The sequence below is a fragment of the Amblyomma mixtum genome, chromosome 2 (genome assembly GCF_055824585.1).
Source record: "Amblyomma mixtum isolate Tamu chromosome 2, ASM5582458v1, whole genome shotgun sequence".
In the NCBI taxonomy this organism is placed as follows: Eukaryota; Metazoa; Arthropoda; class Arachnida; order Ixodida; family Ixodidae; genus Amblyomma; species Amblyomma mixtum.
In genome coordinates this window covers 219716017-219740421 of record NC_143013.1, presented here as the reverse complement: position 1 = coordinate 219740421, position 24405 = coordinate 219716017, and the positions used below count along the sequence as shown (strand labels likewise).

General features: G+C 49.2%; 1 protein-coding gene and 1 pseudogene across 3 annotated transcripts in view; both read right to left on the bottom strand.

Annotated features, from left to right (window-relative positions):
• LOC149362622 (uncharacterized) overlaps positions 1 to 24405 on the bottom strand; it is a 53243-nt gene that overhangs the window by 5501 nt on the left and 23337 nt on the right. For 2 of the 3 annotated variants that reach the window (XM_089569773.1, XM_089569774.1), the window contains exons 4-9: positions 23192 to 23482; positions 21324 to 21618; positions 15872 to 16000; positions 14095 to 14316; positions 9962 to 10288; positions 8706 to 9029 (exon numbers count right to left, since the gene is read on the bottom strand). In XM_089569773.1, the coding sequence (XP_089425899.1) occupies positions 8706 to 9029; positions 9962 to 10288; positions 14095 to 14316; positions 15872 to 16000; positions 21324 to 21618; positions 23192 to 23482 (1588 nt within the window). The remainder of the gene's footprint in view (positions 1 to 8705; positions 9030 to 9961; positions 10289 to 14094; positions 14317 to 15871; positions 16001 to 21323; positions 21619 to 23191; positions 23483 to 24405) is intronic. The other variant, XM_089569775.1, reaches the window with a different exon arrangement.
• LOC149362623 (uncharacterized) lies at positions 1983 to 2543 on the bottom strand (annotated as a pseudogene).

Here is a 24405-nt window from a genome sequence, read left to right as displayed (position 1 = left end):
CAAAGCAAAGAGCTCGCAATATTCTTTTGAGCACCGAGTGCATACGCTCTACTGGGTTCGACTGCGGGTGATGGATCGAGCTGTGTACGACCTTGATACCGCACCTTTCGAAAAAGGTAGAGGTTAGGCAGCTGGTAAAGACACTGCCATTGTCACACTGAATTTCCGAGGGAAATCCGACACGAGCGAAAATTGAGAGAAGGGCGTCTACGACCTGAGGAGAATTGAGCTCCTTGAGAGGTATCGCTTCAGGAAACTTTGTCGCGACACACAGAGCAGTCAGAATATACCGACAACCGTTCTTGGACTCGGGCAGTGGCCCTACAATGTCAATTACCAACCGGCGGAAGGGTTCGGTTATGATTGGCACCAGTTTCATGGGCGCCTTCCACTTGTCGGTAGACTTGCCTACTCTCTGACAAGTGTCGCAAGAGCGCACAAAGCCTTCAATGTCCTTCCAGCAATGAGGCCAGTAATACTCTTGGGCGAGCCTAGCTTTGGTCTTTTTCACGCCGAGGTGCCCTGCCCACGCGTTTTCGTGCGCCAGGTTCAATAGCTGACGGCGATACTTTTGTGGGATCAAAAGCTGTTCGTACTTGCGGCCACGGGCGTCAGCGTAATTTCGGTACCACAAGCCGGATTTCTGATGAAATGAAACATTCTTTTTCTTTGTTCCTCCTTTAGTTTTATCCAGCAAAGCTATTATCGAGCTATCTTCCTGCTGTTCCCGAACGAGCGTCGCTCTGTCAACCTGAGTTAACTCGTGCCAAGTGTCGGAAACTGGGCTCAATGTGGAATTCGCCTCGCTCAGTAGCGTCGCCGTTACCTTCTCGTTGCCACTATCGTTGAAACTGTTTTCAGTTTCGTTAGCAGCGAGTTCTCCGCTTCCCGGAGAGTCCTCGATCTGAGGTTCCACCGACACCGTATCTAGGCTACAATGCTCATCCGCTTCCCTAAGCGGTGTTTCCCTCTCCGGTGCAAGGTCAAGTTTCTGCGAAAGCTTCCGCGCTTGAGATCGCGTAAGGGCCATGCATGCCACGCCGGCAAAGAACAATTTGCCTCTATCCCTCAGAAGCTGCTCTGAGCTGTTCGAAAAGAGGTAAGGAAAATGCTCAGGGCGGGCGGCAGACACGGCCGCCTCGGTGTTAAGCTGACCAAAAGGACCCTCAATGATCACTGTAGCTATCGGTAAGCAAGCACATTGCTCCTCGGCTACTTGCCTTATCCACGCGCATTCTCCTGTAAAATCATTCGGAGAAACTAAGGACGGGTGGACAACGTCCATAGTTGCCGCCGAGTCACGAAGGGCTTTGCATCTCTTACCGTTCACACTTATCTCCTGCATATATGGTTCCAACAACCGCATATTCTTGTCTGTCTCCCGAATCGTTGCGAAAGCAACCTTTTGTCTACAGTTTGCCGCGATATGCCCTTCCTTTTTGCAGTGGTAGCATGTCAAAGGCCTCCGTGACTCAAACGCACGTGCGGCATCAGCGCGCTGCTTAGGAGCATCGTCAGATTTCCTTAACTCCTTTTGTTCTTCGCCTACAGCCTCCTTTAAAGCGGACGCATCTTTTCGAAAATCGCGACGCGCGAACGGTTTCCTTCCATCAGGCTTCCTTAGAGAAGCATCCTTTGTTTCCGCCTTTTCGATGCGTAATGCCCTGCTGTGCAAGTTTCGGCGAGTGTAGTATTCCTCAGCCAGCTCTGCTGCCTTGTTGAGCTTAACCTCAGTAAGCCTATCCTGCAGCCAGAGCCTTACATCGTCCTGGATGCAGCGGTAGAATTGCTCCAGCGCAATGCACTCTACCACCTTATCACGATCGTCATAAACTTCCTCGCCCTTGAGCCATTCAACTAGGTCGGCTTTCAGCTTAAACGCGAAGTCGATGTGCGACTCACTGCCTTTTTTTGCGTACCGGAACCTTTGCCGGAATGCCTCAGGTGACAGCTTATATTTCCTCAACAGGGCCTCTTTGACCTCATCGTAACTCTCGAACGCCTCCTTCGACAAACACGTTATCACGTCAGATGCTTCCCCGGGAAGCAGAGCTAGCAAATTCTGTGCCCACAGTTCTCGCTCAATGACATTCCTCTCACAGACATGCTCAAATTTCACGAGATACTTTGCCATGTCCTCGCCTATTACGAACGGCGGCAGTTGGTCTCGGATTCTTTGGCCGTTAGCCTGCACTGTCATTGAAGCTACACTAGGCGCAGGCGAGCTTCGCAGCAACTCCAACTCTTTTAATTTTCTAATCTCTCGGCGTTCCTCTCGCTCTCGCTCTTCCCGCTGAAGGCGTTCTTGTCGCTCTCGCTCTCGCTCTGCGTCTTCGCGCTCACGGCGTTCATTGATCTCAACCAAGGCCTCATTGGCTTCTTCAGCCGTTACGCCCTCCTTCCGCATGATCTCGAGAATCGCCTGCTTTCGTTTCGCACGGCCTAAGGTAAGGCCTAGCTCTTCACAAATTTCGACGAGTTCCTTCACTTTAAGCTTCTCCATCGCGCACAATAGTCTCTTGCAGCTTGCCCTTTTAGAATTCCCTTGCGGTTCACTACTATAGCGCTACTAGCATGACACGCGCAAGCAATTCTTTCCAAAACGCCTCGTTTACTCCCTCTGCACCAGCTTTCGTTTCAAAGCGCTCCGACTTGGCTCGAAACTGCAAAGCTTTCTACAGTGCTACACACAGCCCTACTCTAAACTACAATCACGTGTGCTAGAGCAGTCTGGCGAATTGAGGGGAAAACATCAGGCACTCACCGCGCCGAGGTAGCTGACGCCGGTCGATCCCGCAGCTGCCATCCACTGTTGGGACTGGGGCATCCCACCGCTGTCGCCACTGTTGGGACTGGGTGTCCGAGCCAAGGAACGGTCGAGGCGACGGTGAGTCAAATAAATTTTATGTACAGTATGTACAAGGGCTTTTACATGATACAAGAGTCAAGAGCACCACGGGCAGGCACACAGAAGAAGGGCGGCCCCGGCGGCGAGCATAGCTCCGGCGTGATGGCTCTTCTGCTGCCCGTCTGCTCCTCGGGTTCAGCGCGGCTCCGTTTTTATAGCCGCTGGTAACGGTTACGGCAGCCAGCCGTTCAAATCCTCCAATCACTGGCCACCGTTCAAATTGGACCAATGGTCGAGAGGCTACGCGTCGGAGGAGCCCGCACCGACGGAGAGGAGGGAAGGAGGAAGGGTCCGTGTCGGCGCCGGCCTGGCTGGATGAGTCACGCTGCATGTCGCGACTTGTCCGAGAAAGTCTGGGCCTGCTTTGAGCGCCGGCGGACGCGCAGCGCTGGTTTAGACAGTCCCGCCAGCGAAATGTGGGCGCCGGCACGACACCGTGCCGCGGCGGTGACCACCATCGTGCAGCGGCGGTGACCACCATTGACCTTCATTTGACCTTGATTACATTAGATTGGTTTGGTTGCCGCCGCGGTGGCTCAGCGGTTATGGTGCTCGGCTGCTGACCCGAAAGACGCGGGTTCGATCCCGGCCGCGGCGGTTGAATTTCTTTGGAGGAGAAATTCTAGAGGCCCGTGTACTGTGCGATGTCAGTGCACGTTAAAGAACCCCTGGTGGTCGAAATTTCCGGAGCCCTCCACTACGGCGTCTCTCATTGCCTTAGTCGCTTTGGGACGTTAAACCCCATAAACCAAACAAACCATTAGATTGGATTAGATTGGATTGGACTAGATTGGATTGGATTGGATTACATTAGAATACTCTTGCACTTTCACGCCTTTGCCGTGCCGCGGCGGTGACCACCATCGTGCCGCGGCGGTGACCACCACTGACCTTCATTTGACCTTGATTGCATTAGATTTGATTAGATTGGATTGCATTAGATTGGATTGCACTGGATTGGACTGGACTGGATTGGATTAGATTACATTAGATTAGATTACATTGGATCGGATTGGATTGGATTGGATTGGATTGGATTGGAGTGGATTGGATTGGATGGGATTGGATTGGATTGGATTGTATAACCGATGCATCACCACAAGTCTAACCACAAGCACCACCACCAGCTACACTACCAGCTGTACCATGGCGTAGGTACGGATATTGCTTTCGCAATTACCGGACTTAACCAAGCTAAGCCACAGCGAATTTTTTCGTCACACTGGTCGGGCGCAGCACCACAATGGGGACACTTGTCAGTCACTTTGTAACGTTTGTCACGCCACCGATGACGCACAGAAGGAGTCAGAGCCGCTCCTGCCGGAATTCGGCGCACAGATACCCCCTCCTCCCGAGTGAGACTCCGGGGGAGAGGGTATGAACGCGGAGGAATTAGAGCGCGTGTTCGCTGACGCAAAGCCTGTTTCTCGGAAACATGGGACAGGAACGGATCTGAGGGAAGAGTGGAAGGTGGCGGGATATCGGATGTGTCAAGGTGTGTCATTGCATCCACTGGCTCTTCGTAGCTGCAGACGTTGCGTATTTCTAACAATTTTGATCCACTCAGCCTAGTACTACACTCTAGCATATTATGAAAAAAAATGGACCGCCAAGTGCCCCCACATGCGTCAAACTACAGCATAAATATGTCAATGGTTTAGCCGAGAGAGCCCTTTTACAAGGTGCAAATAGGGATGCGAAAATCACGCCAGTTAAAGACTTGGTCGGGTGTACAGAGTCGATCACAATTGTCAAAGTGTTGTCTGACGGGCGCTCATAACTGTGCCTGCGAAGTCTGACGGCAGTCACCGGGTTCGCGGCCGACCGAGATTCAGGCCTGTGTGATTTGCGGGTCGCGATCACTGGTTCTTTATCATTTAATAGCACTCCCTGCTGAGCCGAGAACTTGTCACGCTGCACTTCGCAGTGCTTCATCGCCTCGTGTGTTGCGATAGCGCCGTGAAAATTCATGCATGCTTTGTCTTGCGAGTTCGTGGCTCAGTCACCACCAGTGTTCTTTCAGTGGTAGACAGCCGGAACTTGCAACCCGCAAACCACGCACGCCTCTATCGCAGTCGGCCGCGAGGGCCTCATCATTCACGCTCATAGTGCTTTTGACCATGCGATCACGAACCCTGTGACTACCGCGAGGCGTCACCCGCGCAGTTCGGAGATCCCGTCAGACCATTCAAGACAAGTGTGATCGACTCTGCACAGCATATCAAACGTCATAGGCGGGCCACCACCTAGGCGCTCTGTATAGCGCTACATTTTTCGCAACGCAGAAGCTCGTTCACTTTTGCTGAATAGATGACATAACAAGAACAAAGAAACAAAAAATAGGAGGGAATACTAAAGCACCGCTTCAAAAAGTACGACGTAATAGCGTATATGGGATAAAACTCAAGTATCTGTGGGTCGATCTCTACTTTACATTCATAGATATTTGGGAGTCCTCATACTACTCCCGGTGCAGTGCTGCAGCAGTAAAGCGATGTGCCAGTGAAGTGCAATGGCAGATGCTACCAGCGGTGGGCCTTGTACGCCCCAGGATGCTCTTCCCGAGCGACCATTCATTAACTTAACTCCCACCTGCCACGGTGGCCAGTTTGCCCAATATCCGGTGGGCAGGTTGTGACGACACCGCAAGGTCACGTGACCTACGTGGCCCGCCTACCTTCTAGGCTGCTGCCTGGGGATCACCTGTAGAGCCTTGCCCGAGATCTTTCACCCACAACGCTGACGCCGACAAAGCCGACGCCGGATTTTCTGGTGAACGGGGCGTTTAACGCTAGCACGTTAAAATAGGTGATGGTTAAGCATGGCTAAGAGCGGAATATCATGCAGTAGCACTAGTTGCTGTGGGCACTTAAGGTCCGTACGGGCTAAAGGCACTTTACCTAAAAGTCTTTACCACATACCATGGAGGCCTAAGATGTGAAGATGTGCACACCTGGCAGCTTAACCTGCAGCTCGCCCACAAAAAATCAGGCTTCAGACACGTACAGTCTTTGTCAAAAGTAAGCAGGCTGCACGTTTTTTTCTTCTCAGTCGTATATTAAAGCTATTATGCCAGCCCTGAAGCTATAAATCTCTTTATGGTAAGGATAACCCCTGTTCTCACCTTCAAAGAAATTTTTGATATTTAGGGAAGCCATGCAGGCTGTTATACGAATGAGAATCAAACCATGAAGCCTGGTTACTTTTGACAAAGACTGTACGTAGGAATGCCGGAAATCGGGAAATGCGCCTAATAGAGAACTATAGCACTAAAAAGGAGATTCACGTATCAAAATCATTTAAAATTACAGGTGACATCGACGACTTCTCTTGGTCAAAAACTTGGAGACAAATGAGCAGTCTGCCAACAAACACCCACACACATCTGCGTGGTCCAAGCTCAAGGCGTCTTTAAAGCCAGCTGCAACATACCTGGCTAGTTCATGAGGCCCCCCTTCTGCCATTCCTCAAGCAGCCAGCACTTCAGCAATGCCGGTAGTGCTAGAGTGTTGTTTTTTTTAAGAGAGCACGTACAAGACTCCCAGGAGTGCATTCGGACATGAACCACGGAGACCAAGTATTGCACTCGGGAACCCGTACTTCTTCGCCCTCTCTGCGAAGCACTATCGGCAGGAAACGTAAACAGATTACGGAAGCCGATTCTAAATCTTACCTTTTTCTAAACCGCATCAGTAACTATTCACTTTTCGGGGAGTTGTCAAGCTCGGTAGAGTGCTGCTGTCGTGTTCCTCGTTTTCCAACTGCAGCGTTAGGCTGTCGTGAGCTGAAACTGAATTTTTTATCATGGTTCATTTACTATTCCTGCTGATAGTATATGCAACAAAGCAAACCATCTAGCGCGGTGCACTGTTTCACCAAACGCACAGCTCTACTAGAACTACAGCAACATGAAGGAAAAGCGGCACCGTTACTAAAGCTATCTGACCACAAAACTGGAGCGTGAACGGCCGGCTGACACAGGACCGACAACCGAGAAGCCAATGAAAGACATCTCATCAGTGAAAACCGCGGTGAATCGGGTTTTGAAAATTCCATCACCATCAGCCTAACTACACCCACTGCAGCGCAAAGACCTCTCCCATGTCTTTCCAATCAACCCTGTCCTTTGCCGGTTGCGACCACCGCATCCCCGCAAACTTCTTGATCTCATCCGCCCACCTAAATTTCTGCCGCCCCCTATTACGCTTCCTTTCCCTTGCAATCCAGTCTGTTACTCTTAAGGACCACCATTTATCTTGCCTTCACATTACATGCCCTGCCCAATCTCGTTTCTTCCACTTGATTTCAACTAAGATATCATTAACCCGTGCTTGATCCCTGACCCACTCTGTCCTCTTCTTGTCTCATAGCGTTGCACCTGTCATTTTTCTTTCCATAGCTCGCTGCGCTGTCCTTAAGTTGCGTCCCTGCTTCTGCCCAGTAGGTAAGTGTTGTAAAATGAAGCTGTTATACCGGGTGTTTTTTTTTAGAAGGTCCAAAATTTTTAAAAAAAAGGTAAATTGCCTTAGATTTATTTTAGCACTGGGGCTATACTGGAGGCTACGGAGGGCGCCAGGCAAGAGGAAAACTGCTTTAATTAGTTCGCTGATTAACTAAATATGTTAATTAACTTTTCTAATTTTTGTTTTAGGGGATATGTTGTATTCGCAGAATTGTAGATCGTCCTCTAAACAGTCCAACCGAGAAAAAACAATTTTCATTAAAAATTTTTCACGCACGTTACTAGGCGCGAAAAAGTCACCCTGGTAGGCATCTTCACACCGTAACGCAGCGGCGGGAGCGCCTCTGACGTAGTTCACTCCGCCCTGCGCTTTGCGTCACGCGTCCCGGACTGGCGGCCTGCGCTATCGCTGCTTCGCTCCGCGGCCTCACGGAATGCCGCGCTGGGACAAAAATGCATTGACACAAAGTGCAGGGCGGAACAAGCTACGTCCCAGGCGCTCACAGACGCTGTGTTACAGTGTGAAGCTGCCTACCAGGGTGACTTTTTCTCGCTTCGTTACACGCGCAAAAAATTTTTTCATGGAAATCTTTTTTCTTGGCTGGACTGGTTGGAAGACGATCTCCAATTCTGCTAATAGAACATATCCCCTAAAATAAAAATTATAAAAGTTAATTAACGTATTCAGTTAATCAGCGAACTAATTAAAGTAGTTTGCCTCTTACCTGGTGTCCGCCGTAGCCCTCAGTATAGCCCCAGGGTTAAAATAAATCTAAAGGAATTTACCTTTCTTTAAAAATTTTGGACCTTCTAAAAAAAACACCCGGTATACTTTTCTCTTGAGATATATCGCTAAACTGCCATTCATGATCAGAGAGAACCTGCCCCATTCTTATTCTTCCAGTTATTTCAATCTCGTGATCCCGATCTACGGTCACTACCTGCCCTAAGTAGACTTGTTCCCTTACTACTTGCAGCATCTCGCTACCGATTTTAAACCGCTGTTCCCTTCCGAGACTATTGAACATTACTTTAGTTTCCTGCATGTTAATTTTTAGACCCATCGTTCTGCTGTGCCTGCCTAATTCACTGATCGTGTTTTGCGGTTCATCGCCTGAATGACTTAGCAAGGCAATGTCATCAGCGAATCACAGATTACTGATTTACTTGACCGAAACCTTACACGACGCATTTTCGCCGCTGATAGACATGCTCAGCTGCTGCCATTCGCCGTCCCTGCCTGTCGACCCGACCACTTGCTGACGCGATGTGGTCACCTGACAGGACACCGGCGTCACCTCCCTACAGTCGCTATTCGAACAAATTGGGTCTTACCTGTGCTGCCTCGGCTTTGCCGAAGACTTCGTGCTCGTGTTCAGGTCGCCTGTCCCTGAGGCAGCTGAGAGCTTTATGATAGATGGAGGCCGTGGTGGGATCGTATGAAGGCATGTCCTGGCTGAAGCCGTCTCGTAGTCCCAAAACGGGGTCCAGGAAAGCGGCCACTTCCGTTCCCACCACAGAACCCAGAGCACCCAGGTTCAGGTCATCAGAAGCCGCCTTGTCGTCCACCAAGAAGGGGCCGAACATAAGGACAGGAGACACGCGCACAACCGGGTCGATCGGATCCACGTGTACCTTAGCTTCGCGCAGTGCATCCAGCTGCGACGTGTAAGAGGTGATTGACCTGGTAGCTTTCATTCATCAACCAAATGATCAGTTCATCATTTCATCTGCACTGTTGCTTGCAGAGTTTGCGTTGCAAAAGCACTGCAGTGCAAGAAGCCTGGCTAGGAGATTTTGTTTCTCTCCTGTTCTCCCGGCACTACGGCAGTGCTGTATCGCATTTTTAAAAAATGGAATAAACAAACTAACAATCATGGACTGATTTAATAGCCAATAAATCGGTCACAAAATGAATCGAGCGGCCAGCCAAGTGATTTATTTGATTGATTGATTGATTGATTGATTGATTGATTGATTGATTGATTGATTGATTGATTGATTGATTGATTGATTGATTGATTGATTGATTGATTGATTGAATTTCGTAAACATTTTTTATTTGCTGTTCATTTTTGCCTAACCATATTTTGCGTAACAATCCAAACCACGGCGAAAAGGGTGTGCACCCCTTAGACCCCATAATATCGCATTCTAATAATTGTTAAGTCGCACGCTCGTGGCACGAACCGAGACGTATAATTTTTATTCCTTTCTCTCCCCCCCCCCCCCCCCCCCCTCAGCCTTGTTTAGTTGTGGAACACATACGCACATAACATCGGAACGCAAAGAGACGCTGCGGATGAAGTTATACCTTTCACATTACAACTAATGCGAAAGGTATAACTTCATCCGCAAGCGTCTCTACGCGTTCCGCTGTTATGTGTTTACGCGCTCCCACGGGTTCGTGCCCCCTGTCCAACATAACACGAACACTCTGAATTCTTCCCAGTTTTTGTAGGTAAATTCCTCTAGCGTATAACATGGCGTCTTTGTGAAGACCTGCCCTATGGAAACTCGTGCAACTAGCTATTTCATGCCAACCGGAATCACGTGGCCCATCAGGTTCCACACCCCAGCCGAGAACCCACCTCGAACAGGTCGTCCACACTGCCGAGCGCCTTGGCGTCAGCGGCCTTCGTGACTTTTACACCGCTGGCCAGCGAGGCAGTGAACCAGGACAGGAAGACGCTGTCGGGCGTCAGGCTGGCCACGTGCCGGTACCGCTTGTTGATGTCGGCCACCGCGGCCAGCGCGGGCGCCGTCGGCCGCCCCTTGGCGCTCAGCATACGCAGCCGAGCACGCGTGCGTGCGAGCGTTCTTTCGTCCTGCCAGCGCGCGTACTCGTCCAGCGTCGCGTTCAGCACAGCCGACACGACGCGCGAGGACGCGGAGGCTCGCCTTGCAGAGAGCACCTCCTGGAGGAACAGTGCGAGCGCCAACGGCGTAAGGCATCATCCAGGCTTCCTCGACAAAAAAAAACATAGCTGACTTCGAATCAGCAAAACTTGATAATCGGTCATCTTTTCAGCTTAACCCTTTCAGGCGCCATTTTTTGTTTTATTGAAATCAGTTATTTTTTTTTTTCACCTATTCACATAGTCCCTATAGGACGTCTAGCCGCTTGAACCATAATCACAGCATCGCTCGCATCAGCTGTCGTACGTCAGCACTCAGTTCTTCTTTTTTCCCGCACGCAATAACACTATGGAATGCCCTGCCAAACATCACTGTATCATGCACTAATCGCAAATCATTCCGTGAAATACTAAAGGACCATTTTTCGTGAGAGCAATCTTTTCATTTATATGTTGTACTTTATACAGACAATTGTCCTTGTTTTTTTCCATTCCTTAGCCTGAGTTTACTCATGTGCTCAATTTTTTTACTTTTTAGATATTGTATAACCTTTTCAGCGCCACCTACCTGCTGTACATTCTTATTCCTTTTTACTGTTATTTTTTCTTTTTTCTTTCTCTGTAGTGTTCTTGTCTTTGTTGGCACGAATCTTAAATTTGCTCCCCCCTTATGTAATGCCCTCGGGCCTTTAAGGAAAAAATAAATGAAACGAAATGAAATGAAATGAAATGAAATATTCAGGCCTCAAGAAAGAGAATTTGTTAGTTATTGAGCGTGAAAGACCAGCGGGTAAGTTTTTACAACGATGTGCAGAATTCCGTACAAAGTGTCAGATTTGTTAGAAATAGTAACATCGAAATGTTCTCATATGTCAGGTAAGCACCCTAGGAATCGTGGAATCACTTTGCATTTCAAACATGCACATTACGCCCGAAATTGAACAAAAACTTTCAATGTTTTCACCTGCGACAAAATCCATCTACACAAAAATGGTGGACAAAGTGCTACCTAGCTCACTGTTGAGTGAAATATTATTTACTGCGTTCGCTACCTGGAACAAAAAAAAACCAGCTTATTTGCGACAAGAAGGCTGCTCAATTCGACTGAAACAATGAAATCACTGCTAGATGCACCAGTCTCTCAGAAAAAAGCTGTGAGTTTGCTGTATGCAAAATTGTGTACAAAGCGCCTGTAAGGTTTCAGTTGTTTTCTAGCGCAAAAACAACAATAAAAAGAATACTACATGACCTTTACTAAATGGGAACTGCTTAATAAACCTCTATGCTAGAGTGTTTCATAAAACTTGTTTTGTACGACTAATGTGGCTGACGCCAATACTGTAATTTTTGTTACCTTTTGGTTGTTTTTTTTTTCCTGCGTGCGCCTTTGTAAATAAACATAATTAGTGTTTATGTGACTCGCAACCATTTTGTGGTCTTCTCTAAATTTAGTTCAGAACTTATGAAAGCGTGAATATCTATCATTGTAAAATTCGAACAATGGTTTTGGACATAGCACTTTTTATTGCACACACCGCTTCTTTCCTTGTACAGAGGGCAAAACGCATGTCTAGAACACGCTCTGAGCGTGTTTCGGGCGTAACACGCGATAACTAGCCATAATATTTGGTTAAAAATGGTCTGGATGTAAACATGTGCTATTAAACTCATAGAATTTCATCGTCATTTTTGGCTTTCTTGGTCGCAGCGGCTTTAAGAGCTCCGGAACACACAGTTTAGTTGTTCTAGGCATGCGTTTTGCCCTCTGTACATGATGGGGGGTGGGGACTCGTCATGCTGCTTAAAACAGATTTTTTTTTCATCCCCTATGTTTGTGGTGACCGTGAAATAACGATCTGATTAGATTTGATTTACCTTGCCTTTGTAAAAATTGGTGAATTAAAATCAATAACACTGGCTGTCAAAGGAGTATTCTCTTAAAACCTTTACTTCAACAGTCTCACAATGAAATTTATGGGTTGTTATATCGTAAAACGTACTTCTTCATTAATTCGGACTCCCTTTTTTTATGATACGTTATAAGGTGTATTTCAGGTGAAACAATTTTAAAGCGTACAGCACGTCCTAAACAGTCGTTGAAACTCTTCAGAATGATTACGAAAGACACGGGACTTTTTTTTTTTTTTGGAACTGTAAAAATGAGGGTTTTCGCTCTAAAATTATGAACAAAGAAGCTTAAAAATTGTGTAGTGCTCTTTTCTCGCTGCGCAATAGTTAACATCGTTCAGAAAAGACACGGAGCAGTCAGGAACTAAAGCAACGTTTTGTGATTTTTTTAATAGCCCTAGTTTCGCACTCGCCTTTGAATTTCTCCTTGTGCTTGGTTTGGTTTGGTTTATTGGGGTTTAACGTCCCAAAGCAACTCAGGCTATGAGGGACGCCGTAGTGAAGGGCTCCGGAAATTTCGACCACCTTGGTTTCTTTAACGTGCGCTGACATCGCACAGCACACGGGCCTCCAGAATTCCACCTCCATAAAAATTCGGCCGCCGCGGCAGGGATCGAACCCGCGACCCGAAAGACGCGGGTTCGATCCCGGCCGCGGCGGCTGAATTTCGATGAAGGCAAAATTCTAGAGGCCCGTGTGCTGTGCGATGTCAGCGCACGTTAAAGAACGCAGTTGGTCGAAATTTCCGGAGCCCTTCACTACGGCGTCCCTCATAGCCTGAGTTGCTTTGGGACGTTAAACCCCAATAAACCAAACCAAACCAAGCATAAGGAGAAATTCAAAAGCGCGATGGCAAGATCCTATTTTTTTTTCTCCGGGAAATATTACGGAAGATTACTTTTCACACAATGAAGAACCAAAAATTTTCAAGAAGAAATCAAGTAGAGTCAAGCGCGAGCTATGATGAGTTTGCCATGGAACACAGCCGCCCCTCACCCCAAACTACACAGCTCACGAAGAGAATGAGCCGCGCACGCTCGCACGTAAAGTGACTACTCCGGTGATCTCGCATGGCGAAGTTACGTGTCAGCACTTCTCGCTCTTCTCTGCGTTGATTAATCACAGGTCACCAATTTCTGCATCCTTCTGCAACGTCCATTCTGTTCAACAGCCGGAGATTCCATGGTATCCATAGATATTTCATGAAGATTCCATAGTTATCGCGGTTGCTATCCACTCCCGCGCGAAAAGTGCTGGATTTTTCTGGACACTTTCGACGGCACGAATGGCCAGTAGAAGACCAGCACCAGCAATGAATCGACTGACAACTCACTAGCCTTGCCATGGCTCGCATGGGCCTCCAGGCGGGAATTCTAGAGGAACGAACCGAAGACAGGGGCGGGTATGCCATTTTCTGTCACTTATTCACCTCGTAGGACTGTAAAAAGCATGGTCTTTTTTTTTTATCAGCGTCTACGGCAGCGATCGCGCAGATGGAAAGCACCAGTGATGAATCGGCCGATAGTTCCTTCGCCTTGGCCTGGTTCCTGTGAGTCTTGAAGCGGGAACTCTTAGGCAGCCAGCAAAGATGGGTACGCTGTTTTCTGCGATTCCTCCCTCGCGGAAGTCCGAAAAGTGCGGTAGTTTTTCAGGCAACGTCCTCATTATCAATGGCGCGGAGGAAGAGCAAAAGTTTCGTTTTGTTTGATTTATTGGCGTTCAACGTCCCAAAGATGAGGGACGCCGTAGCGGAGGGCTCCGGAACTTTCGACCAACTGAGGTCCTTTAACGTGCACTGACACCGTACAGTACACGGCCTCTAGAATTTCGCCTCCGTCGAAATTCAACCACCGTGGCCGGGATCGAACCGGCGTCTTTCGAGTCAGCAGCCGAGCGCCATAACCAGAGAACCACCGCGGCGGCTGGAAGAGCACAAGTGATGGATCTGTTGTTTTCACCTGGAATGTATAGAACTCCCAAGTGCGAGGCTCCACGCGACGCGTAGCCTCCATGCAGGCTCGCACACGTAGTCGGAATGCCGTGCGGGTGTCCAGGTCGAACGTCTTCTCTAGATGGGAAGAAGCCAACGGCAGGAGCCTCTCGAACAGCAAGTACCGCACCAGATTCAGCGCCCGACCAGTCGGGGCCTCCGAGACCAGGAATGCCGACAGAGCCTTCACCTGAGCACCAGAGGATAAACGGGATGCGATAGCACCACTAGAACCGGCTTCACAACATTCCTCCGCACACCAAGCAGACCCGCGATTGAAGAGAAAATACAGACTGTGGCGCAATTCCAAACGAGTCATTAGTTCAAGTTTCTTCGACCCCTGTGGCCCATCTGGCTCGCCTCCTGGGACCTGAACCTCCAACGCGCCCTCGTCACTTTCGCACAGGACCTGTTAAACGCCTAGCATAACCACTACCATCCATGCGCTGTCTAAAGTGATCCCGGGGATTCGGAGTCTCCGCGAGATCTAACGATAGAGGTCATAAATTTCCAAAAGGGTGCTACGACTACCAATAATAAACAAATTAAAATTAAAAAGAAATTCACAGCGTTTTACCAGTACAGTTCTGTATAAAAGCATATTAGGAATAAACGGTTTAACGCCTTTTCATATTAACCTATGATTGGATACAACTTAAATCTGCAGGATAATTCCGCCCGCATTCAGAACCATCACACACAGTTGCCCCACAACAAGAAGCAGTTCATTGTTACACCTTTTCTTGTTACCTACAGTCAAACTCAAGAACGAAGCAGCAAATGCCTCTCAAAGGACGCCTTCCAGCCGGTAGGAGCAACCGACTGTCATACCCTCCCGGTTAACTTCCTTGCACCTGTTACTGTGAACCACGTGGGGCTGACGGGAGCAAGGTTATTAAACCACGGAATAGTCGGATTAGCCGCGACGTCTTGAAAACTTTGACGCCATTAGTTGGAGGGCCTCCTTTGAGAAGCATTTATAGCTGCATTCTTGAGTTGTACCCGACGTTGACATCCCCTCTATGTGCTCCATTAAACATGAGTAAAATCCTTCTTTTACGATTATTCAAAGAGGTTGTCACCTACCAGCTAATGCGGTGCACTCAAAACCAACGCTTAATCTCCGCTACTCTCTTTTCGCCACAACAAAATCTCCCCTCTATGTTAAGAGAAACGGAGTACTGATATTCTCGCTCCCCTTATCTTCGTTCCCGCTTCATAACCTAACCTCCTCTAATACCATCAATAACTGATTACGCGAAGAAAAGGGTGGTACCGTTTCTAGCTGCCGAATTGCGAATTATTAAACTAAGTTTGTTCCCAAAAGCCAGCTGCCACTAGACTACCCCTCCGCGTCGGCAATTTTTCTGACGCAGTGATCCTAATAAATCGTCTAGTCTGCATGGAGTTAAATGCTGCAGAAAAAAACTTAGCGCAAAAAGGACAAGGACAGAGAATTACGTACACGCACAGTGCTTTACTTTTTGAGCGAGGTTCTTCCATGAATCATGAACAAACAAGCAAAAGCATCAACCATTCTGAATTAAATGCGGTTTGTCCAACGGTCCTGTATTTCCAGGCTATTGGTTTGCGCGTGTTTTATTGCACTGAAACTGCACCTTTGTTTTTCGCACACCTTTTACTTATATAACTGTAACGCCCTGGTGGCCTAACAAAACTCAGGCACATAGCGCCCGAAACGAACATGCGATATCATCACACAGCCTCACGCACACAACACGCACCAGCGTCGGTGTGCTGGTCACGAGACCTTTGGAAGGGCTGAGCTTGTTTGGGTCCGGAAGGTAGCGGTTGGTCAGCTGCGCGAACATGAACGGCTCCAGGAACGGGAACAGCCGGCCCACCTCGTCGAGCTGGGCGCACGCAAATCGCACGGCAAGGGTTTTAGTCCGTGTATTAAGAATTGTAGCTCACCGACAGAAACGAGTTCACGCTGTTGCCGAAACTATCCAGCTGTCAGAGAAAATGCCACTATTTGTCTCGACACAATTGCGCCTGCTTGTGGCTATGAATTGCCGAAACTGTAATGCTAACGAAAAAGTTTTAAATCAAATGCTCGTCAGCGCAGACAGCTGTGGTTAGGAAAAGTATGGGGGGGGGGGGGGCGTGATGACTATAAAATATAGAAGCACAGCATGGTGGGCTACAAAATAAGTTAATGGTATGCTGTCTGAAATCAAGAAGACTAAAACGGATCACTATCCTCTCCCTTGACCTTTCATTTCCGCCGGCTGCAGCTCGGGTGCTTAAGATATTAGATAGCAATTGCCGCGGCCGGCAACACTCTTCTGCTTCACTTTTTTATTTTTAAATAAACCACTACCACCACAGCGAGATCGATTCCAAGGTAAGATTAGGAAGTTTTTCGGCATAATGTAACCGCAGGTGGCGCAGGAGAGGAGGGCTGACTGGAGATTAATTGTTGAGCCCATTGTCATGCAGTCGACGTAACTAGGCTGGTAATATGATAGCGATGACGATGCCTTTGAATTAATTCTGAATGTATGCAATAAGGCTGGGCTTTTTGCCAATTCACCTGACTTCACGGCAAAATGGCGTACAGTCGCACTTTCGTGTGTTGGTTGCACGTGTTTGCTATGCACTCAGTTATGTTCACTGCAACTAACAGCGCATTTGTTTCCACGGACTGCGCGAAAGAGAACCGCATTCATCTAACTACTAGAAGAGCCATGAAGTGTGCCTTTTCAAAAGCGACTGAACGATCCCCTGAGCGGTAAAGTTTCAGTATCTCGCTTTAGTAAACTTCCGTAAAACGGCGAGTTGAGCGAGTTGGTACATACTTGCAGGAAACAGCGCAGCAGCAGGGACAAGAGAGAAGATGGGACAGGCGCTGACTAGCAACTGAAGATTTATTGCAAAGCAACACAAAAAATATACTCTCTTCACAACCAGGGGCACGCATGATCTACACAAAGAGAATTTATTGTGTACTTACATACATACAGAACATGCATGACGTCTCCTAAGGGACCTTACAAAGCAGAACACAAAGTGCTGTGAGCTCCTTATACAAAACTAAAAGAGTGGAAAAGGGGAGGGGAGGGGGGGGGGAGTGACTAAGTCTCCCCTACAATTTCACAGCAAAGAAAGCGAAAACCCAATGTGCCCTGCTAATCGTTTCTAAACGAGCACAGAGCGCAGGGGTACATATGATAACGAAAAACAGTAGGTGGCACACATTCATACAAAAAGGTCAAAACAAAAAGCCGAAAGGCCGACAAACTCAAAGTGTGTGTGTGGGGGGGGGGGGGGGGGGGGGGGTTAGTAGGGCACGAGAGGCATCTCGAGCCTACCCTTCCTAACCACATAGAAGCGCGTGTGCCAGCGTCGCAGAAACCGCTCCTCGCCATCTGTTTCGAGCCGTTCAGACAGGTATTTCCAGATGACGAGACGCAGGTTCTGCAAGGCCGGGTACATGGCACGGGCGGGAGTGCGGCGCGCCTCGGCGAGGCACCTACGCCGCCACAAAACAAAAAGCACTGTAATGTACACAAGCTGCTCGAAGCAGCCACGGCGCCGCCTGCCACGGGAGTGTTGGCGCACTTGAAATAGTCTGTATACAAGGCGCCACATGGTTTTGGCAACAACGCACTCGAAAATGACATGCGACAGGCTCTCGGTAGCCCCACAGTTGGCGCACTCTGCATTTGGCACAACGCCCCACCTGGCTAGACGCTGGCGCGTTGGCAGGACACCCCAGCGCCTGAGCCAGTCAAAGTCCCGCAATTCGTGCGGCAGCCGACCGTTCGCCCAAGCGCGCCACTTGGAGGCAGCTGTCGCGCGCTGGTCGTCTGCCGACAGCCTAGAGCATGCCACGAGTTCACTTAGTCTAATTGGGGGTAAGTTTGCATCAACGTCGGGGAGGTCGGCGTAAAGCGCCTGTTTCATGCCTGCGACAGCGCGGTAAAAGGCCAAAGGCCTCTCCGCCTGTGGGCCCAAGTGCTGCCCGGGTACAAAAGCGCGCCGTGCCGTACTTAACCAATAAAGCATGAGCGAGCGGCCCGGATAGGAATCGTTCGCCAGCAAGGCCTCGACCAACCTTAACGCGAGCACTCGCGCCACAGTCGGAATGCAGGGAAGACCGAGGCCTCCCCTGTTCGTCGGAAGGTGTAGGAGGTGGCGGGCAACACTTGGCGTACTGCCGTCCCACACAAAAGTCCCCACTAGGGACGCGAGGCGATCCGCCGCTCGACGCGGGATCGTCGCGACGCGCGCGACGTAAAAGGCAAAAGCGCACGCCCGTGTTTTAACCACGGCGACCTTCGCGTGCAGCGACAACTTGAAACGCGCCGCGTCGGAGAGAGCGCGTGTGGCTCGCGAGACGACGTCGTCCCAAACGCGGGGAGAAACCCCGGTAGGTTCGAAGAGCACGCCGAGAACGCGCACCGCGCTCACAAAGGGAACGTCTGCTGGCAGAGAACCTCTGAACTGGCCGAACCGGAGGGCGTGGCTTTTGGTCGTGTTCAATTGCGCTCCGGAGACAGCTGCGTATTGCGAGAAAATGGCCAAGAAAGCGCTGAAACTGTCGCTGTCGCGTACAAAGAGGGATATGTCGTCCGCATACGCGGAGACAACGACCGTCTCCTGCCCGGTCAACGGGAAACCCCGAATGCGCCTTTCCATTGCAACTCTACGCAGCAGCGGGTCAAGTGCGAGGACGAAGAGGGCCGGCGAGAGCGGACACCCCTGTCGCACATCCCGCGTCACTGGAAAAGAGGCGGCGATGCTGCCGTTCACAACTAGCTGGCAATTGAAGCCTGCGTAAAGGGAGCGGAGCATGTCAACAAAATCTTCTGGAAAACCGAAAGCGCGGAGTACGGCGAATAAATAACCATGCTCCACGCAGTCGAAAGCTTTCGCCTGGTCCAGAGCGACAAAGGCTCCCGAGACCCCTTTGGAGCAGGCATACTCAAACACATCCCTCGTCAGTGTGAGCGAGGCAAACACCGACCGTCCGGGCACCGCGCAGGACTGGTAGGGACTGACCAAGTCCTGCAGGTGGACACGCAGCCTCCGGACAAGCAAGGTGGCGACGAGTCATGAACGAGGACGGATGGGGGGCTTACGCATGTGTGGTGGGTTTTGTGAATATGAAATGATTCGCTGATTTCTCTAGTTGGTTTCTCTTTGTGCTTGTACAAGACCTTGGTATCGTTAAAAAGTGGAGTACAATCACAAATATAGACTAACTAGAGAAATCAGCGAATCATTTCATATTCACAAAACCCGCCACACATGCGTAAGCACCCCATCCGTCCTCGTTCATGACTGCGAACTATTGTATCTTGACCACCACGACTGAAGTTGACATCTTACCAGTGTTGTTGCCGTAGATCATGCGTGCCCCTGGTTGTCAAGAGAGTATATTTTTTGTGTTCCTTTGCAATAAACCATCAGTTGCTATTCAGCGCCTGTACCGTCTTTTTTCTTGTCCCTGTTGCTACGCTGTTTTCTTCAAATTTAGTAAAGCAGTGCGGTGGAACGCGGATGTCGTTATGAGCATGCAAATAAATAACAGCAAAAAATTCTGAAAGAATGTGATTAAAAAAGCCAGCGCTGATGCATGCCAAATATTTCCGTAACTGTCGTTTTCAATATATGCTATGTCTTGAGTGTGGTTCCCTGGCACATTGTAAAAAAAAAGGGTTGTCTGTTCTAAACCATCATCAGGAGCCTGACTACACCCACTGCCTCTGCCTTTCATCAACAATCAAACCCGTCCTGTGCAAGCTGTAGCCATCATATCACCGCGAACTTCTTAATATGATCCGCCCACCTAACTTGCTGCCGCCTCCTGCTTATCTTGCCTTCTTATTGCACGTCCTGCCCAAGCCCTCTTCCTCTTGATTTCGACTAGGATGTCATCAACCTGCATTTGTTCCCTGACCCACTGGGCTCTCTTCCCATCTCTTAACGTTGCATCTATCAGTTTCCTTTCCATATCTCGCTGCGTTGTCCTCAATTTAGGTCGAACCCTTTTCTTTAGCCTCCACGTTTCTGCTCCATAGTTGAGTACCGGTAAAATACAGCTGTTATGTACTTTTCTCTTAGGGATATTGGTGAACTTCCATTCATTATCTGTGAACACAAATGTCGAATGCGCTGCGCCCCACTTTTATCTAGTTATTTCACTATCGTGGTCCGGATCTGCGGTCACTACCTGCCCTAAGTAGGCGTATTCCCTTACCACTTCCAGCGCCTCGCTTCCAATCGTAAACTACTGCTTACAGACAGGAAAAGGCGGCACTTCGGTTGCTATGCTTACAGCCCTGACAGTGGTATCCCACACACCCTGCGAAAAAAATAAGTGTGTTTCGACGTATACACCGAAAAATGAGGCATGGGACCATGTGGTAGTACTCTACCATTGCTTCCACGACCGCGGGGGCATATATGACAGTGTATTATGTGATCTGCATGAATACGCGGTCCATGATCATATAATCATAATGTTCATGTTATAAGAAACGTTTACTGCAAATGGATGACGTGGCTCATTCAGTTCATATACTAGTTACATTCTTCCACACGCGCCCCTTTCGCATACGAGCCACTCTAAAACTCTGGGCGTAACGTGAGCGCCCATTCCAGATTCTTTAACCAGGAAAAAAAAAACGAAACTCCTGGGATGAACCATAGGAGCTACCAATCGCGCTCTGCTATTCTTCGCCTATTATCCGCTGTAAGTTACACCCTGACAAAGATGGAAAGTAGAGTGGGTTAGGGAACAAGCACGAATTGAGCCCTCACTGCGATGAACAAGAACAAAACGGGCATGGGCAGGGCGTGTCATGCGTAGAGCATATGACCGATGGTCCCCTAACGTAACGGAGTGGACACCAAGAGATGGCAAGTGTAGCGCGGTGCGACAGCGGATTAGATGGGCGGAGGAGATAAAGAAGTTTGCTGGATTAAGGTAGCCGCGGCTGGCAGGGGACAGGGTAAAATGGAGAGAAATGGAACAGTCCTTTGTACAGCAGTGTGCGTAGTGTGTGTGTGGGGTGGGGGGGGGGGGGGGGGTGATGATTACATATCCATCACTCTCCCTTATCGCAGGGTCCGTTGCACTGCGGCCACTGTTTCCAAAGACTGGCGCGCGGGAGCGTTCACAAAGGAAAGAAATTGTGGGCCTCAGCAGGCGGCTATGCTCCTAACCTTAAAGAACAGCACTCTGCCAGGCCAGCGCGGGGCCTTGCGGACAAGCACGCCTAGGGCTTCCAGAGCCTGGACCACGTCCTCCGCGATGCTCTTGAAGCGGATGAAGGTGCCGTTGTGGGCCACGGCGCGCAGGGCGTCCTCGATGCTGGCCGCGGTACGTTGCACCAGCGGAGAATCGACCGGCTCGAAGTCCAGCTTCAGCCCCACGACGCGCTCCGAGGACTTTTTAGAAGACGGCCACGAGCGCAGGCGCGCGTTCAGCAGCAACGGAAGACCGTTCTCCAGAGACAGCCTGCCGAAACATGATGTGCGCGGCGCATGTCTTACCGTCATCTAGTAGGCGCCGTTTGAGGGCGCTGGATAAGCGTGTGGGCGTCCGCACTATTCACAACCGTGTGATATGGCAGAGTTTTTGTGACCACCCTAGTGCACACTCCCCTTGAACACTCCCTAGAACTGGCACTCTTAAATTTTCCTTTTTCCCGCGTATACCATCAGCGAGTGGAATCCTCCGACACGAATGTCAGCGCATAGTCATCCGGCATGCCGTTTTTATTTTTAGTTTTTCTTTTTATTTTACTTGTTGCCCTTGTATCTGCAATATCTAGTATGTATTTGTTCTGCTTGCGTCTGTAACATGACCTGCAGTATGAAATAAATAAATAAAAAAAATTATACTCAATGTGGCATATGTCTCACACACAGGAAACCTGCTGTCATATGTTTCGGCCCATCAATTACGCCTAATTGGCATAAAAAAGCACCCTACTCGCGATATGAAGGATTCTAAATTCACCTGAAACAAATAATTCAGCGTTAGGTATAGCACAATCAGAGAAAAAGCTGCGTGGTCACTACGTAAGTCACAGTTATGTACAACGCAACCCAATTATTATCCTCCGTAAAGAGTGTTTCCTATGTTTTTTTCTGCCTATGATGTTTACCCAGAAAGAAAAGATACTTTTATCACTGAGGAAATTGCATTTAAAAATCTTCCCGTCAGTCGATTCCGATTAGTGACGCCCTTAGAAAAGGACGGATCGGAGGCTATGCTGTGCAGCATAGCCTCCGAGATCCGCACATAAACTGTCGAGATACGAATTTAAATTTTGAAAAGGGCCGATGCTGGCGGAACCTGTATTTCGTATTTTGGTCTTTTCTACCTTACAGAAGCTCCGTTTTCAGTAAGAATGGCCTCTTTTTGATCGCGACGCGGTACCCAGTCAACGCAGGCCAACTTCCATAGTCCTCGGACGTCGGTTTAAAGGGCATCAAAGATACCAAAATTTTAGAGTGTATAATGTCGTCTTGTGATTACTTTTATGCTTACGTAACAAAAGCTTTAACAGGTGACTACTTTCTTTTCACAAAGGAACAATGGATGGCGATCGTCAATGTTTGCAGTGCTTCACTGCGGACTTTGAGGAACACTGAAAAAAATTTCATGCGATTTTCGTTCTTATAAGTCGATTACATGGCTCTTTGCCGCCATATCTATGTTTGGTAGCAAATGACGAATCTATCATTGAGAAAATCTGATTTGAAAATGGAACTTTTTTTTTTCGCTTCCAGTCGACTGAAACTCATGACCACAACACCGAAATTGAAACTGATATCGCTGTTTGGAAGTGAATGGTGATGTCGCCTATCCTCTACAAAGCTGCCATGACGTCATCGCAGATTACTTACGAAAACTGGTGGTGCTTGTAATGCTCACAGTTAATCTTCAGGTCTTCTCAAACATATGAATGTTAGCGTAGCGTCTGTGTAATAACGACACGGCATTCAATCGATACAGACCAAACTTAGCTTGTCTTTAGGGTGGCTTCAATGCATAAAACTATAGCAAAACACCCCACTCTTACCTGAGCAGGAGCCCCATGAGGTCAGTGCTGGAAAAGGCTACCGGCTTTTGGGTCCAGTGGATGCCAAGTTTCTGAACCAGATCGCGCAGCCGCAATAGTCCTTCCTCGCTGCCACTGCGGTACTCGTCTACGCAGTGGCGGAAGGCACCCACGGCCCGGCCGGCGAAGCTCTCGGCGAAGACAGCCACGTCGTTGAGCAACCGGTCGCGGACGAATGCAATTCGCGCCTCGAGCACAGATAGGAAGTTTGGATGGCGCGGGTACTGCCGAGCGAAGTTGCTGCACACGTAGCTGCGCAGGAGGCGAAGGCATTGGTTAAGAGACGGGATGGAAAGCAGGACTAGATATACCCCGTGCACAACAGACCCGGCAACAAAGAAAAACGCAGTGCATTCGCATGTCAAAACACATGGGGCATTATCGCCGTGTGTTTTCTTTCGTGAACGTCTTGTACATACTTAGGTCTATTAGATGCATAGCAGAGATGTCGGTAACCGGCTGGCCACTAACAATAAAACAATGTCAGTCGATTTGGATAATTAGGCCCAAAGCGGATATGTGCGCTAGCATGTTTTTGGTGCTGCGCCCAAGGTTAAGGTGGTTGTTGGTGTCTGTGTTCTTTCACGCAAAAGTGAAAAGCGAATATTCCGACACTTGCCTTGCGACACGGCGCCACTGCTCGTTTGCCCACCTGGCGGCTTACTTGCCAAGGTGTTCCCAGTGGGCAGGTGACCAGTGGCGCAGTGGCACAAGGCAGATGCTATGGCAGGTGTTGTCATCGGTGAGACTTGGACTGGGTTGCTACCCAGGTCGCTCTTCCTGAGCAGCCTCTCATGATTAAATGGGCTGCCGCCTGACACGGTGGGCAGGTGAGCAACCTGGCACGAACCTGGATTCCTACAGACAGACAAGTAGACAGACTTACAGACAAGTAGACGGATGGACAGACAGACAGGCAGGCAGGCACAGACAGACAGACAGACAGACAGACGGACAGACGGACGGACAGATGACAGACAGACAGACAGACGGACGGACGAACGAACGGACTGACGGACGGACTGACGGACGGACGGACAGACGGACGGACAGACCGACGGACGGACGGACTGACGGACGGACTGACGGACTGACGGACGGACGGACAGACAGACGGACAGACGGATGGACGGACTGACGGACTGACGGACAGACGGACAGACGGACGGACGGAC